The sequence below is a fragment of the Microtus oregoni genome, unplaced genomic scaffold, assembly GCF_018167655.1.
Source record: "Microtus oregoni isolate MIOR12 unplaced genomic scaffold, Mior012 000048F_ref0000485, whole genome shotgun sequence".
Taxonomy (NCBI): domain Eukaryota; kingdom Metazoa; phylum Chordata; class Mammalia; order Rodentia; family Cricetidae; genus Microtus; species Microtus oregoni.
In genome coordinates, this window is record NW_024543222.1 from 13,672,501 (window position 1) to 13,688,869 (window position 16,369).

The window sequence follows — 16,369 nt, forward strand, 5'->3', positions numbered from 1 at the left end:
GGTCATAGGTTGAAGGGTTCAGGACCCCCATTGTCCCTACTTAGGAGGAAATTTCAAACCCCAGGCCACCCATACCATGACTTTTGGCTGATCACCTATGAACTAAGCATTCCCATCACCTCCCTCCAGGGTTAATAATTTATTAGAATGATTCACAAATTCAAGGAAAACCTTTGCTTATATTTACTGATTTATTAAGGACACAACTCGGCAATAGGCAACTGGAAAAAATGAGGGATGCCAGGTATGGTGGTGCACGCCTTTAATCCTAGCACCTGTGAGCCAGAGGCAGGTGAATCTCTTTGAGTTCCAGGACAGCCTGGTGTGCATAGCGAGCTCCAGTCTGACCAGAGCTACACCCTGAGACACTGCCAGAAAACGGCAGGACATGTGGAGCTTTTTTACCGTCTCCAGCGTGCCACCCTTTAACAAATTCACAGCATTACAGTATGGGAACTTCCTGAATGTGGTTCCAGATTTCTGCACTGCATAGCTCAGTGCTCCTCCCCACAAGGTCCTTGAACAGGGCCTTGAACAGTTCCAGCCCACGGCATTTATCTTATCTCATGATCAGCCCCTTTCCTGTAGCCACTTGGACACCTCTGATTGATAGAAAGGGGCTCCCAGTAAATAATAAAGCATACTGACGGTTTTAGCTTGGTGCCAGGAGCCTGAAGCAAAACTCAGATATAGCTCTTTTTTTTTTTTTTTTTTGATTTTCGAGACAGGGTTTCTTCGTAGCTTTTGGTTCCTGTCCTGGAACTAGCTCTTGTAGACCAGGCTGGCCTCGAACTCACAGAGACCCGCCTGCCCCTGCCTCCTGAGTGCTGAAATTAAAGGCGTGCGCCACCACCGCCCGGCTCAGACATAATTCTTATATTTTTGGTTGTGAGCCTAGAATTTAACATTGAGCCATCTCTCCATCCCCTAGATATAATTCTTATATCACCCTGTCCATTTGGATCCTGTTTGTTGTTGACTTTTGCACTTGACTACTCTGTATGAACTTGTTAGTGTTGTGTTTCTTCATAACAGTTCGCCACCAAACTGAACAGCTTAAAACAGTACCGTCTGGGACTTGAGAAATGGCTCAGTGATTGGGAGCACTGGCTACTTTCTAGAGTATTCGAGCTTGATTCCCAGCACCAACAGCCAGCTTATAACCATCAGTTACTCTAGTTCCGGGGACCAGTGCCCTCTTCTAGCCTCCAGGAGTGGTGCACACACATGGTGCACAGATTTGCGTGTAGGCAAACACTCATGAACATAGGATAGGAATAAGAAATCTTTTTCTGTTTCCTTTTTAAACAGTCTCACTGTGTAAATCAGGCAGACCTCAAATTCACAGAGCTCTGCCTACCTCAGTAAAAGTAGATTCAATAATCTACATTATCCCACAGCACCTCAGCCTCCTGAGTACTGAGATTAAAGGCACACATTCCCATTCCCAGCAAAATTAAAAAAAAAAAATAATGAGATCCTATCTCAAAAATAAAGACAAAAACAAAACCAGCTGGGCGTTGGTGGCGCACGCCTTTAATCCCAGCACTCGGGAGGCAGAGGCAGGTGGATCTCTGTGAGTTCGAGGCCAGCCTGGTCTACAAGAGCTAATTCCAGGACAGGAACCAAAAAAGCTACGGAGAAACTGTGTCTCGAAAAGTCCAAAAAAAAAAACAAAAAAACAAAAAAAACCCAACACCATTTGCTGTCTCATAGTGTCAGTACATAAGTGGCCCAGTGTAGGTTAGCTGGGTCTAACTTAGATCTAGGGGGGCAGAAAACAGTGTGGGCCAGGCTTGTGTTTCCTTCTCACAAGCCCATTCAGATTTTTGTCGGAATTCAGTCCCTTGTATTATAGGTACCTATTTTCTCAATACCTGTTGACTGGGGAGTACTCGCGTCCTGAAGGCATTACCCTCAAGACCTTATAGCCATCCCTTGTTGATCACTTTTGCCCCAAGGATTCTCTGCTTTAGCTAGGGCCAAATTATTGTTAATACTTACATGATATACTCAGGACAATGCCCCTTTTTGTTAATTTGAATCAATTGGTGAAGAACCTTCTGCAATTATATCCATGAATCCTGCTCCAGGGGAGAAAAGACTGAACTCTTCAGAGCCTTTTAGAAATCTACCCATCATAGATCCTAACAAGTAAGTCATGTTTTTGTTTTCTTTTTAAAGCAAATAAAAGTAACCATGAATGATGAGGACATGGATACATATGTGTTTGCCGTTGGCACTCGCAAAGCTTTGGTGCGGCTGCAGAAAGAGATGCAGGATCTGGTATGTCAAGTTGCTCCAATATCAATGTCTGTAGACACTGCCTCTTTTTTACAGAGAAGTTCAGCTGTGTAGCACAGCACCGTTCCGTCACTCAGACGTTAAGCACCACTCCAGAATAGGCAGAACATACTTAACCTTTGAGGAAAGTCTGTATCATAGAATACCATATTTCCTGTTCTCATTTTCTTCTTCCAGAGCGAGTTCTGTAGTGATAAACCTAAGTCTGGAGCAAAGTATGGACTGCCAGACTCGTTGGCCATCCTGTCGGAAATGGGAGAAGTCACAGAGGGCATGATGGACACAAAGGTAAATGCAGTGGAGATGTGTGCAGTTGTGCACAGTGGTAAATGCAGTGGAGATGTGTGCAGTCGTGCACAGTGGTAAATGCAGTGGAGATGTGTGCAGTCGTGCACAGCGGTAATGGCAGCAACTCCAGAGGTTAAGGCAAGAGGATCATGTTCCAGACAGGCTAAGGAGTACAGCTAGAGACTCTGTCTCCAAAAGAATAAGTAAATAAAAATCGCATACTAAATTTTATTTTACTCATTTTTGAAACAGCAGGTAAATAATCCGTGACTGCTGACCACTCATGGTAAACATTTTCTGTGATCCTTAGAGTCACCTCGCTGATTTTGATCGATTGGGTAAACACAGCACAGCCTTTACTTGTTCTAGAAGCAGTAGTAAAACCACGCCATTTTAATGAGGCTTTGAGCAGCTCTCATGTTGAAGAGGTACCTCCCTGAAGCTGAACCAGGTCCTCTCCGATGCCGTACATTAGTTACAGTCGTGTACCCCTTCCTCACACTGGTCATAACCCGTCAGAGGGCTGTCAGTCAAACCATAAGGACTCCAGTGTGTATCTCAATGTCTGCTTGGCGAGCCAAGGGTCCCATAACTTCAGCTTTGAGGGATATGGCGCTCTTCTGGCTTCCCCAAGTACATTGTGCTTGAACACACACACACACACACACACACACACACACACACACACATATTCTTACAATAAAATAAAAAGTTCTCTCCAAAAGAACTAATGACTTTTAAAGGTTTTTGGTTTGAGTTTTGTTGTTGTTTTGGGTTTTTTTTTAATTTTGTTTTTTGTTGTTTGGTTGGTTGGTTGGTTTTGGTTTTTCGAGATAGGGTTTCTCTGTAGCTTTGGAGCCCATTCTGGAACTAGCTCTTGTAACCAGGATGGCCTTGAATTCAAGAGATCTGCTTGCCTTTGCCTCCCCAAGTGCTGGGATTAAAGGCATGCGCCACCACTGCCCCGGCTTGTTTTGTTTTTTGAGACAGTACAGAGTCTCATTATGTAGTCTTGTGTATCTTGGAGCTCAAAGAGGTCTGCCTGCCTCTATCCACCAAATGCTAAAATTAAAGGATGTGCTAACACTCCAAGCCCACTTTCAGGTGCTTTGGTGGACTTTTTGTTGTTGTTTGTTTTGTTTTAAATATTACAGCCTTGGGGCTGGAGAGGTGGCTCAGTGGTTAAGAGCTCTGAGTTCCCAGCACAATTCTCAGCTTCCACATGGCAGCTCACAGTTATCTATAATTTCAGTTCTAGGGGACCCGACACCCATGGCAGAACACCAATACACATAAATTTAAAGAAAAGATTACAGCCTTAATCCTTTGGTGGTGACATTTAAGTCATTTTGAGTTTGTTCGTATAAGTAAAGATGGGCACATAGGGCAGGCACTGTGATCCCGTCATGGCAGAGGCTAAGGCTGGAGGATGGCTACAGAGAAGCGTTTCTTTAAGCTAAAGTTGAGGCCTGATCTGATGGCTCATTAAGTTTTTTGTTTTTTGTTTTGTTTTTCAAGAAAAGAGTATTTTAGTCTGAATGACTGAATGACATTATATAAAAGTAAGGATTTAAAGGTGACTATAAAAGCTTGGAAATGCCAAACTCTAGTTAATATTCTTTCCTTTTTTTTTTTTTTAGATGGTTCACTTTCTTACACACTATGCTGACAAGATTGAATCCGTCCATTTTTCAGACCAGTTTTCTGGTCCAAAGATAATGCAAGAGTATGTATGAAATAAAGTATTAAAATTTATTTTCCCTATTTTATGTTAGAACGCTACAAGGGACCTCTGCAGTTTCCTTATCAAGTGGGGAAGTAAACTTGGTAACAAATGGCCTCCCAGTTAGCGCACCATGAGAAGACACTGGCTGCCTCCCCGAGCCAGCATGTTTGCATCACTGACCCAGTGACGTTCACAAGGAAGGGCTGGTGCTAAGACATCGCAGTTGGCACACCCTTTCCCATTTCTGAATTTCTGATGTTTGATTTTAAATACAAATCTAAGTATTTCATATTTTATCATCTTTTCTCGCTTCGCTTTTGAACAGCTGAATGTTTTCAAATGACATTGACTATAATGACATATAAATGACATATAAAACCATAGTTTCTGGTTTTATGACAGTATTGTTCATGGGCTTGGATTTGTTCGTTGAATTTGCAGCCAGTCTCTGGAAAGCATAACTAAATATACTTCTGATAGAGAATGAGTTGTGACCTGAATTATTAGTTGCAGGCTAGTCTCATATGCTTTGGGATTGAGTACAACTAAAAGCCATTCTGTACAGGCGTGGTGGCACAAGTCTTTGATCTCAGCTTTTAGAGGCAGGAGCAGAAGGATCTCTGAATTCTAGGCCTGCCTGGTTTCTATAGTGAGTTATCAGCCACCTAGGGATAAGCAGTGAGACTCGGTGTCAACAACAGACATTCTGGGAGCTGTGTTCATTTTCCAATACCAGAATAAGAGTAGCAGCAACAAAAATGTATTCTGGATTTAGTTGTATGTGGAGATTACTCAGGTCCTTATGCTTTGAGATGATGTTGCATCATCCTCGCCTTGGTAAATTTAGTAATAACAGCAGGCACCAAGCATTGCATTATAGCTTTTACCAAGCCTTTTGTTTGCAGTGGAGCAGAAGCCAATTGTTTGACAGTCAAAATTTGCAGTGATAATGACAGAAGAAAATTATAAACAGTGCTTGCTCCGAGTCCATGAGGGATTGTTGGTTGAATAACCCGCACCTTACCAAGTTCTCAGGATGCTTGAGTCTCCTACATAAAGTGATGTGTTTTCAGTAACATACATAGCCTTTTCCACAAGAAACCCTCTGTGGATTCTTGTAATACCTGATACAATGCGGGTGTTATTAAGTAAATGTTATACTGTATGCCTCAACTTTTAGAGAATAATGACCAAGATTAAAAGCAGAAGCTGAGGGTTGGAGAGATGACTTGTAGTTGAGAGTGTGTTGCTTATGCAGAAGATCAGGGACCATGGCTTGGCTCCCGGCTCCCTCGTGGATGCTAAAAGCTGTTCTGATTCCAGTTGCAAGAGGTTTGACACCGTTTGCTGGCCTGTGTGGGCACTGCATACTACATACATACATGCAGGCAAAACACTCATATACGTAAGATAAATATAAGCTTAGAAATTTAAAAATTAAGCAAAAATATTTAAAATATGGCCTCAGATTTAAATACAGGCATATTTCTGGCTCCTCAGGTGAAAGGGAATAAATATATCCTGCCCGCTGGGAACATCACTGAGGTTTCAAATGTAGCACAGAGTGGGGTAGATGAGCTTAAAGTGCTCTCAGGCTCAGTGATCACCATTGACTTAGAGATGCCGAGTGTGTCCAGTGCTGTTCTCTCAGGTGTTTGCCCAGCTGAGGCAGATGGCTGGCTTGTATGCATGGAAAGTGCCTGTCTTCGCTTCTCTCTTACCAGACTTCTCTTTCATGACAGGGAGGGTCAGCCTTTAAAGCTGCCCGACACTAAGAGGACACTACTGTTTACATTTAATGGTGAGTATCTGGGTCCTGTCTGGCTAGTTCTTAGCCTCTTAGAAACTGGTTTTCAATTATTTTTCCATCACTAATCATTCCTCCTTGTTGGTTTCTGGGTTCCTCTAAGGAGCTAGTCTGTTAGCATTAAGAAAGACTGCCAACCCAGAAGTGTTAATGCTGCCATTAACTCAGTAGGAAAATGGCTTTGTTTTCCAGTGCCTGGCTCAGGTAACACGTACCCAAAGGATATGGAGGCTTTGCTACCCCTGATGAACATGGTGATTTATTCTATTGACAAAGCCAAAAAGTTTCGACTCAACAGAGAAGTAAGACCCAAAGCCTTTCTTACAAACCGGCACCTTTTATGGTTGGTTTTCCCCAGTGGCTGCAGCTGTCAGTGGCTGCAGCGACTGAGTCTAGTTGACTTGACATGCCAGGGGGAGTAGTTTTACCAAGGAATGCTCAGTGGGGTTTTCTCCTGTGGGATGGAAACGGGTTTCTTATGAAGACTTTGTTTCCTGGGGAAGGGTAAACAACGAGCAGATAAGAACCGGGCCCGTGTGGAAGAGAACTTCTTGAAACTGACCCACGTGCAGAGACAGGAGGCTGCGCAGTCGCGGCGTGAGGAGAAGAAAAGAGCCGAGAAGGAGCGGATCATGAATGAGGAAGACCCTGAGAAGCAGCGCAGGCTGGAGGTGAGATGCTCCCCACCACTGAGGCTGCTGGGTCTGGTTTATATGTTTTTTATGTTATGTCATCTCTCCCTTTTCGTCCTTCCAAAACTTCCCATATATCTAGTCCTTCCCCCAGCTCTCTTTGAAGCTAATGACCTCTCTCTCTTTGTTGTTGCTGGTGTGTGTGTGTGTGTGTGTGTATCTAAATGTATAAACACAACCTGTTCAGTCTTTATAGTGTTTTTTTTGTATATTTTCTGGACTGTCCTTTTAGTATTGGGTAACTAGTTAGTGTGCTCTTGCCTGGGGAAGATTATTTCTCCTGCTCTCAGAGTTCTTTAGTTGCTTGTAGTTCTTTGTCTAAGGTTGAGGCTTTGTGAGAATTTCCCAAAACTATTGTTTTGTTTTTAGTTATCCAGATATGGGATGGAGAGGTGGGTCAGAGGTGAAGAGCACTGGCTGCTCTTGCAGAGGTCCTGAGTTCAATTCCCAGCACCCACATGGCAGCTCACAGCTGTCTGTAACTCCAGTTCTAGGGGATCTGGCTCACTCACACGGACACACCTGCAGGCAAAACACCAGTGCACATGAAAATAAATAAATCTTAATTATCCCGCTGCCTGTTTGTGCTGTACTGTCTCTGATAATTCTGTGTAGAAAGCACCTGGGCTAAAGTTGGGAAATGTCATCTGACAGCACCGTGTTCCTCTTCCAGCCATCCTAAGCTGCGTTCGTGCCTCTGGAAAGTGAGTGGATTCCCCTCTTTCCCCAGCACAGCTCCATTTCAGACCAAACAATTAGAAAGAAATCAGGGACTTTAAATAAGCTGACATACACACCTCACATTTTAAATAAACTTGCCATTTAAAATTAGGGCTTGATACAGAATTAGTGAATTCTAGTGTTTCTGTGGGTTTTGTTGTCGGTTTCTGTTTCTTATATAACTGATATTCCAAACTTGTGATTCTTGGACAATAGCATGTTACATTTAAAAAAAATTCAGTATATTCTCATATTTCCTGAAATAAGATGCCAAAGTCCAACTGTAAACCTTGCAAATGAAAAAGAGAACAAAGTTCTGGAAGATGTGAGTTTAGACGAGAATTTTTGAGTCTTGAATAACATTTTTCAGAGTAAGGGAGGCTCCGAGTTGCTGCTGTGTGACCGTGTGGTTGCCGACAGCCAGTCACTAATGCTGCCTGTGCGGCTCAGGAACCCTTAGTGCTGCTCCTGTGCCTCATGCTTGCTTCCCTTCCTCTCTTCCTTTTCTTTTCCTCCCCTTCCCTTCTCCTCCCTTCCGTTCCCTTCTCTCTCTCCTTTATAAGTTTTTATTTTATATATATATGTGTATATATATATATATGGTGCTCTATTTGCATGTACACCTGCAGGCCAGAAGAGGGCATCAAATCTCATTACAGATGGCTGTGAACCACCGCGCCAATGCTCTTAACTCTTAACCCCTTAACCTCTGAGCCATCTGGGTTTCTCTTTCTCCTCTTCTCCCCTCCCCTCCCCTCCTCCCCTCCCCTCCCCTCCTCCTTCTTCCTCTCTCTCTCTCTTTCTCTCTCTTTCTCTCTTTTCTATGTAATGAGGTTAAAAGACAAACCCTTGTGGGTTTTTTCTTGCTTTATTTTTTGCTTTTTTTCATGTCCTCCTGCTTTCATGATTTTGTTTGGAGAGACAGACGGACAGGGCAGGGGTGGTGGTAAAGAGGGACACACAGACACGTGTACAGAGCACAAACTCTGGAGTCATTTGAAAAGTGCTGTCCATCTTTGTGTGTTGTGCTGGCCTTGTACATGCTAGGAAAGTGCTTTACTAGTCCTGTGTTTTTGCTGGGGAGAGGGGTGTATAGGGACAGGATATCTCTCTGTACTCTCTCTGCACTCACTTAGTAGGCTAGGCTGCCTGGCCAGTGTCACTCCTCCTCAGCAAGCGCCTGCCACCACTCCAGACTTACACAGGCTCTAGGATGTACTCGGGTCCTTGTGCTTGTAAGACAAGCGCTCCATTGACTGTGCTGTCTCTCTAGCTTCTGGTTTTATTTTTTTTAATTAATTGGTTTTTTGTTTTGTTTTGTTTTTTTGAGACAGGATTTCTCTGTATAGCTCTGTTCTGGAACTTGCTCTGTAGACCAGGCTGGCCTCGAACTCTCAGAGATCAGCCTGCCTCTGCCTCCCCAGTGCTGGGATTAAAGGTGTGTGCCACCACTGCCCGGCTGCTTGACCTGTTTTTATCTTTAATAATGTGTCTACTTGTGGATAAGAGATGCCCAAATAGGGTTGGAGCTTGAATTACAGAGTTATAGGTGGTTGTGCGCTACCTGGTTGGTGCTAGGAACCAAACTCAGGCAGGTCCTCTGGAAAAGCAACAAATAGTCTTAAACATTAGACCATCTCTTTAGCCTCCATTCATGGTCTTAATTGCAATTTCTAGGTTAGCAATGGCTAAATAATGAGACTATCATTTAAAAGAGGGTGGGGTTTGAATTTAAGTTCAGCTTGGGTAACTTAGTGAGAGACCTTGTTTCAAAGAAAAGAAACACATGCAAGGCAAAAACTTTGATGAGTTTCTATCTAAATTAATATTTGATTATCTGGGGGCTGGAGAGATGGTTCAGTGGTTAAGAGCACTGGCTGCTCTTCCAGAGGTCCTGAGTTCAATTCCCAGTGATCATATGGTAGCTCACAACCACCTGTAGTGAGATCGCGCGCCCTCCTCTGGCGTGCAGGCATACATGGAGGCAGAATGTTGTATACATAATAAATATGTAAGTCTTAAAAAAAAGGATTTGATTATCTTTTTTTGTTTCTTGTTAATTTTTATTTACTGACATATGAATTGGCAATGTTTTTGTCTTTTGAAACGATGTCTCATAGCATAGATTGGCCTGGAACTATGTAGCCAAAGTTAGCCTCAAAGTGCAATCCTCCTGCCTTAGTCTTCCAAATGCTAGTGCTTATTTTTATATGTATCTGCAAAAATGTTTCCTGGGTTGCAAGACCAAGATCTTGAATAAAAGGCCCACACCTTTAATCCCAGCACTTGGGAGGTAGAGGTATGCAGATATCTATGAATTCCAGGTCAGCCTGGACTACACAGTGAGTTCCAGGAAAGCCAGAACTGTATGAAGAGATCCACTCCTTCTTCCCAACTCCCCAAAAGGGATTTTGAGTTATACGGGTGAGTAGAGGTGCCCACGGAGACCAGAAGCCTCCAGTGAGCTGCCTGACGTGTGCTGGTAACAGAACTTGCGGCAGCTGCAGAGCAGCATGAGCTCGAGCCACCAAGCTGGTTCTCCAGCCCCCAGTTTTTTTCAGTGTGTGTTTAGAGCTTAATTTGGATCTTTCGTTCCCCCTCCCTATTTTACAGGAAGCTGCTTTGAGGAGAGAACAAAAGAAGTTGGAGAAGAAGCAGATGAAAATGAAGCAAATCAAAGTGAAAGCCATGTAAAGTCATCCCAGAGGTCTGCGTCCACAGGAAACGGGAAAAGCACGAGTCCGTTTCTCCCCTAAAGTCAACATATTCCTGGTGACTGAGAAATCCTTATTCCACCCTCCCCTCTTCTCCCCTCCTCCCACCTCTTCTCTCGGTTTGGAGTTCTACAGAGGTTACAGATACATTGAAAGGGCTCTTTCAGTTATTTCCTTCCAGATAATCAAATTAGTTTTTTTTATAAAAGGATGGTATATAAAGTATGTGTAGTTTTAAAATATTTTTAAATTATAACATGAATTATCAGTGCTTTACTTTGGTGTTTGAAGAACAATCATGGAATTTATAGAAAGATTTTTTTTTAAACTGGGCAATTAGAATAACTGTGGAGACTGACTCTAAACAAGATCCCAAGAATTTCTATTGGAGTTGCACAATAAACATTGCTTGGTGTTTTTCCTGTGTCCACATTACAGTTGTGAAAACAGTGGAATTTAGAGCACTGTATGTGGTGATGCATTTCAGAGACTTGGAACATAGTGCAGTGTGTATTTCATGTGTGTGTTTATAGGAGGAAATCTAGAGGTGTCATGGAAGATTCTAGAGGTGGGTAGTACAGGAACAGTTTCTCCTTGCCTGGTACTATGAGCTAATGACAGTGTGAGCCCTGAATTTGGAGTAGTTTTGTTTTTCCTGAGGAAGATGCATGAGAAGTGAGCTGCTTCCCTTAGCTCAGATCACTGCTCTGTGAGGTCACAGTGCTTTTCCTGGTGGCTGCAACCTGTTGGGTCTTCACGGAGAAGCTGCTGTCTGTCTTCTGCGTGCTCCTTTCTTCTCTCTCCACTTCTGTCTTGCCTACAATTGAGGCCGGTATGTGCTTTTAGAAACACAGCCATCGGTGTGCATAAGTAGGCTTTTAAAATGTGAGCCTTCTTAAATGCGACAAGAGTTTTGTCTGCCTCTTGAGGTGGAAGCTTTTGTGGGGAGAGGCCCCCATCTGCATAAGCATTTGGCTTGTTGAGAGCTCTGCATTTTATAAATGCTTCCTACTGAGAAAGCATTTTTTTTAAGTCACTGTTTATACCAGGTAATTTTTGCTGGGATGGGAAAGAGTTGTTTTTTTGAGGGGTGGTGGGTTTTTGTTGATGCTTTCTGTGTTCTCAGGCAGTAACAGTGAGTTGCAGTGAAAACCATGTGAGCTGTTGCCTTGGGGATTATATGGAGTTTCTCATGTGACTTTGTCTAGGTTAATAGAAATGTGTGCACTGGGTATGCAGGTGTATGCTTTTTTAACAATTCACAAGGTTAAGTTATTAAGAATAACAAAATTGAATCACTTTAAGGCCATATGATTCTAGACTTAACATTGTTTTACAAACCTTTAAGATACATTTTAGAATCAAAATTTATGTGCTTAGTTATCTTTTGAGTAATATAAGCTTTCTTAAAGTCCCACAAATTCGGACTGTGGCAGCTAATTTTGTAATTTAAGCATTCATATGAACTACCTATGACATATATTAAAAACTGATTGACAGAATCTGAGCGTGCCTCGTTGACTTTTTGAAGTCGTCCTACAAGAATATATGGACCCATAGGAAAGTTCTCTCACCATTAAAAATTAGCACTAAAATGGTTTTCCTTCAAGAGTGTTAATCTTGAATATTCCTTTGTAGTTACCACTTAACACTTTTGGATATTTTATATTCTTTTTTTTTTTTAAGATTTATTTATTGATTATGTATGCAGCTGTACCTGCACACCAGAAGAGGGCACCAGATCTCATTACAGATGGTTGTGAGCCACTATGTGGTTGCTGGGAATTGAACTCAGGACTTCTGGAAGAGCAGCCAGTGCTCTTAACTGCTGAGCCATCTTTCCAGCCCCGATATTTCATATTCTAAACCCATGTATGTTGCTTCAGAAAGGGTCTCGCTGTGCAGCCCAAGTTGGCCACAGTCAAACTCATGGTTCTCTTGCCTCAGCCTCCTGAGTGCTGGGAATACTGGCACATACACACTGCACTGTGGCCCATGTTATTTTTGATTTTTTGTTTGTTATTTTAATCTTGTTTTTTTGAGACAGGGTCTTACTGTGTAGTGCTGGCTGTCCTAGAACACATCAGTGTGGACCGGGCTGGCCTTGAATTTAGAGATCTGCTTACCTCAGCCTCCTGAGTACTGGGGTTAAATGTGTATGCCACCACGGCCAGCCTACCCTAAGATTACTAGTTATTAGTGAGTTATTAAGCTCTTATTAGTCAGCTTTCTATCGCTGTGGCAAAATAGCTAGGATAATAAAGCTTCAAATAGGAATAAGTTTTTTGGGGATCACAGTTTCAGTTCCTGAACTGCCCTCTTGCTCAGGGGAGGTACTGCGATGGAGCAAAGACACTTACCTCATAGTGGCCCAGGAGCTGTCAGGTAGGAGGGGCAAGGGTTCTAATATTTCAAGGAACACCCTCAATGACCTAACTTCTGTCTACAGTTTCCTTCATCTACCCATCTGCCTGCTACTGGCTACCAACTCAGTCTTTACCATGGCATTTTGGGTGGACATTTATGGTCTTTATGATCCAAGCCACTATAGCCCTCTCCTTGGGTTAAGACATGTCATTATGAAGCAGTGGACCAAGAGAGTGTTGTTTACCATGCTTTCCAAATCCCTTTGCCTGGAGCCCTGAAATATAAAAGAAAGGCTTGGCTTCAGCATTGATGAAACCAATCACCAGGACCAGTGAGGTGGCTCCATGGGTAAAGGTGCTTACCAGGCTTGCTGACCTGAGTTTGATCCTCAGGATGCATGCGACTCCCACAAGTGGTCCTTTGACCTCCGCACGTGGACCATGGCATATGCACACAAACATGCACGCACATGTACATGGTAAGTGGATAATAAAATAAATGTACTAAAAATTTACTGAAGAAAATTACTAAGCTTTTTCCTTTGGGCAAGTCATACCTCTGAGTTTATTGTGTTTATTCTTGTATAAAGTGGGAATAAATATTTTTCCTTCCTATCAGTTTATTTTAAAATTTTCTTTATATGTATGTGTGTTTTACCTGCATGTCTTTCTGTCTACCATGTCTACCATGTGTAGTGCCAAGGAGACCGGAAGAGAGTGTTGGAACCCCTGGGACTAGAGTTACAGGTTATGAGTTGCCATGTGGATGCTGGGACCTGAACCCAGAACCTCTACAGTCAGTTCTCTTAACTGCTGAGCCATTTTCCCAGCTCACCTCACAGCCAAAAGATAATGTGTGCAAAACGTTTTTATTCACATACTCTACAAAGGCAAGGCTACTATCGAATGGTACACTTTACATTCTTGCTCGCCTCTGTCCAACAGTACAAAGTGGATCCTTTTAGCCTTCTCTGACTTTGTGTCAGAGCGGACAAGGTGGTTTTTGTTTGTTTGTTTTGTTTATTTATTTTAGAGCTGGCAGTGTGGTGGATAAAGAGGAATTGTTTATAATTCTGTTTCCTTAGTACAAGGAAACCTCTCTGTGTTGGGCACAAGATGTAGAACTGCTTTATATAGGACTTGGACCAAGGAAAATCATGAGTGACATTTTTGTCCCAATCATCCAGTGGAAGAGAGCAGAAGAGCTATTGGATTTGGTGGAATCAGTCTGCCCTTTCTCCTCCCAAGTTCTCTTTTCCTGCCTCACTTATTCTAAATGATGTTAAACCCATAGGGGTGACTTGTAACACAGGTTCTAATTTGTCTTGATAGTAAAAACCCAGGCTGAGCAGTGGTGGTGCACGCCTTTATGCATGCCTTTAATCCCAGCACTCAGGCAGAGGAGGTGGATCTCTGTGAGTCAAGGCCAGCCTGGTCTACAGAGTGAGTTCCCAGGACAGCCAGAGATACACAGAAAAACCCTGTCTCAAATAATAAGAAGAAGAAGAAATGAAAACCCAGAGTCAGATATTGGGGGTGAAAGCTGAGCTTTCAGAGAAGCAGAGAGGGCAACCACTAGAGAAACCTCTACCAATGCTCAGACTGAAGGAGCAATCCTGTCCTCAGACTGCATCCTCAGACTTCATCTCCAGACCGCAACCTATCTCCAACTAAGCTTCAGATAGCAATGAGCTCCTGCCTCCTCCTACCTTATATTCCTCTCTTGGCCCAGCCATATAACTGCTGTCTCCACCTCCTTAGTGCTGGGATCACCTTTGTATGAATTCTGTTTCTCTTTTAGACTGGATCAGGGTGGCCTTCAACTAAGAAAGATCCCTTTGCCTCTGTCTCCTGAGTCCTGGGATTAAAGGAATGTGCCCACCACTCCCTGGCTATAGTGGCTTAGCTCTGCATTCTGATCTTCAGGCAAGCTTTATTTGTTAAAACACAAACAAAACATCACTATAGTGACTTGTATTACAAACTACTGAAAAGTAAAAAGAAACCTGGCTGGGTGTGGTGTCACATGTCTTTAACCTTCCTAAATATCTAGTGTTTGGTGGCCAGTGGAAAATTTGATTGCAAAAGGAAGACATCAGGGCTGGAGAGACGGCTTAGTGCACTTACTGCTCTTGCAAAGGACCCACATTCAAATCTCAGCTACCAGCTGTTGTAACTCCAGCTCTGGGGGATCTGCTGCCCTCTTCTGGTCTCCGCAGGCAACTACATTCACATACAAGCATCTGACCATAAATAAAATCTTTAAACAAAGGAAGACTAAATAACAAAATCTTTAAACAAAGGAAGATGGTGTTATGTTTGTACAAATTCACAGCTGTCCCAGCCCTCTGAATTGAGAGGAATAAAAAGCTGTGATTTTTTTCCCCCCAATGGTAGATCGCATTGCTTGCTAGCTTTCTGAGACAAGGTTTCATCTATAACTTAGACTGCTGAAATTCACAGCAGTGCCCTGCCTCAGCCTGGAGTGCTGCAGTGATAGCGTGTAGCACCACATCTACTTATTTCTGAGAGGACTGCTTGCTAAGTGTTATTGGCTGGTTTCCAACTCAGGCTCAGTCTTCTTGCATCGGCTTCCCAGGCGGGTGCACCACCACACTCACTTGACACAGGGTCCCATGTATGCCAGACTGGCCTCCAGCTTCTGATGCTCACCCTGGCCTTTCTAAAGTATTGCTTTTCTTGGGGGTTACTGAGGAACAAGATGATACTGCCTCTGCCTGTCTGCTGAACTGGTTGCTGCTTTTCATAAATTTTCTTCCACTTTTCATAGATATTTCTGATTAGCGTACAAAGTAATGGGTTTCATTAGTACATGTTCACACATATAACACTGTACTTTGTCTTCCCACACCACTCTCCCCTCCATTCATATCTTAAATTTACATATTTACATAACTTCTGTGTATTTTTCTATAGCTTAGCTTATCTCTTGGAGCTAGAACTGAAGCCCGTTTCCTAGGTCAAGAAAGCTCTGGATTTGTGCACACTATATTTTTTTAACTGCATTTGCTTACTTGAATCCTGTGTGTTGGGTGAACACTCTGCTGATGAGCTACACCCTCCAGCCCTCCTATCCCGGTGCTTTTAACAAGTGTGTTTCCTTCTTCTGTCTTCCTACCCTTTCTAAAATGGCTGTGTGGAAAGTTCACCTGCGATAGTAAAATGCAAAGACTGGAAATTCTTTACAGATAAGTGATCCTAGTCAACTTGTTCTGCATATTCACACACCACACAGTTCCCCGTTTTACTTGAAGGTTTTTTTTTTTTTGGTTTATTTATTTATTTTGTATCATGTTTTGCCTGTATGGCAGAAGAGGGCTCCATATCTCATTATAGATGGTTGTGAGCTACCAAGTGACTGCTGGGAATTGAACTTGGGACCCCTGGAAGAGTAACCGGTACTCTTTAACCTGCAAGCCATCTCTTAATCTCTGCGCCATGGAGTTCATATATGTTTTCATGTAGAGACTTAAGTATTACACAATAGAGTTAAAAATACAAGTAGCCTTTAAAAAGTTAAAAAAGAAACAAGTAGCCATTCAATCTGTCTCCATTCCTTTAGACTTCAAGTCAGTTTCCAAAAGCTCTGGAAATCTTTAAACACCTACACCCTATAATAAGGTAAAAGCTTCAGGAACTTGTGCCTTCCAGGACTCAGACTCTGTAACCTCTGAATGCCAACCGTTCATCCTAAAGTTTGTTCTGACTTCTTGCTGGTGTATGAGAACCTA

The 16,369-nt window shown here is 42.8% G+C and overlaps 1 protein-coding gene across 1 annotated transcript in view; it reads left to right on the forward strand.

Moving 5' to 3' along the window:
• Ccdc47 (coiled-coil domain containing 47) overlaps positions 1-11,753 on the forward strand; it is a 22,046-nt gene extending 10,293 nt beyond the window's left edge. The window contains exons 7-13 of the mRNA XM_041635908.1: positions 2,185-2,286; positions 2,482-2,592; positions 4,233-4,318; positions 6,061-6,119; positions 6,318-6,427; positions 6,629-6,796; positions 10,151-11,753. Coding sequence (XP_041491842.1) covers positions 2,185-2,286; positions 2,482-2,592; positions 4,233-4,318; positions 6,061-6,119; positions 6,318-6,427; positions 6,629-6,796; positions 10,151-10,231 — 717 coding nt within the window. The 3' untranslated portion in view covers positions 10,232-11,753. The remainder of the gene's footprint in view (positions 1-2,184; positions 2,287-2,481; positions 2,593-4,232; positions 4,319-6,060; positions 6,120-6,317; positions 6,428-6,628; positions 6,797-10,150) is intronic.
• Positions 11,754-16,369: the final 4,616 nt, after the last annotated feature.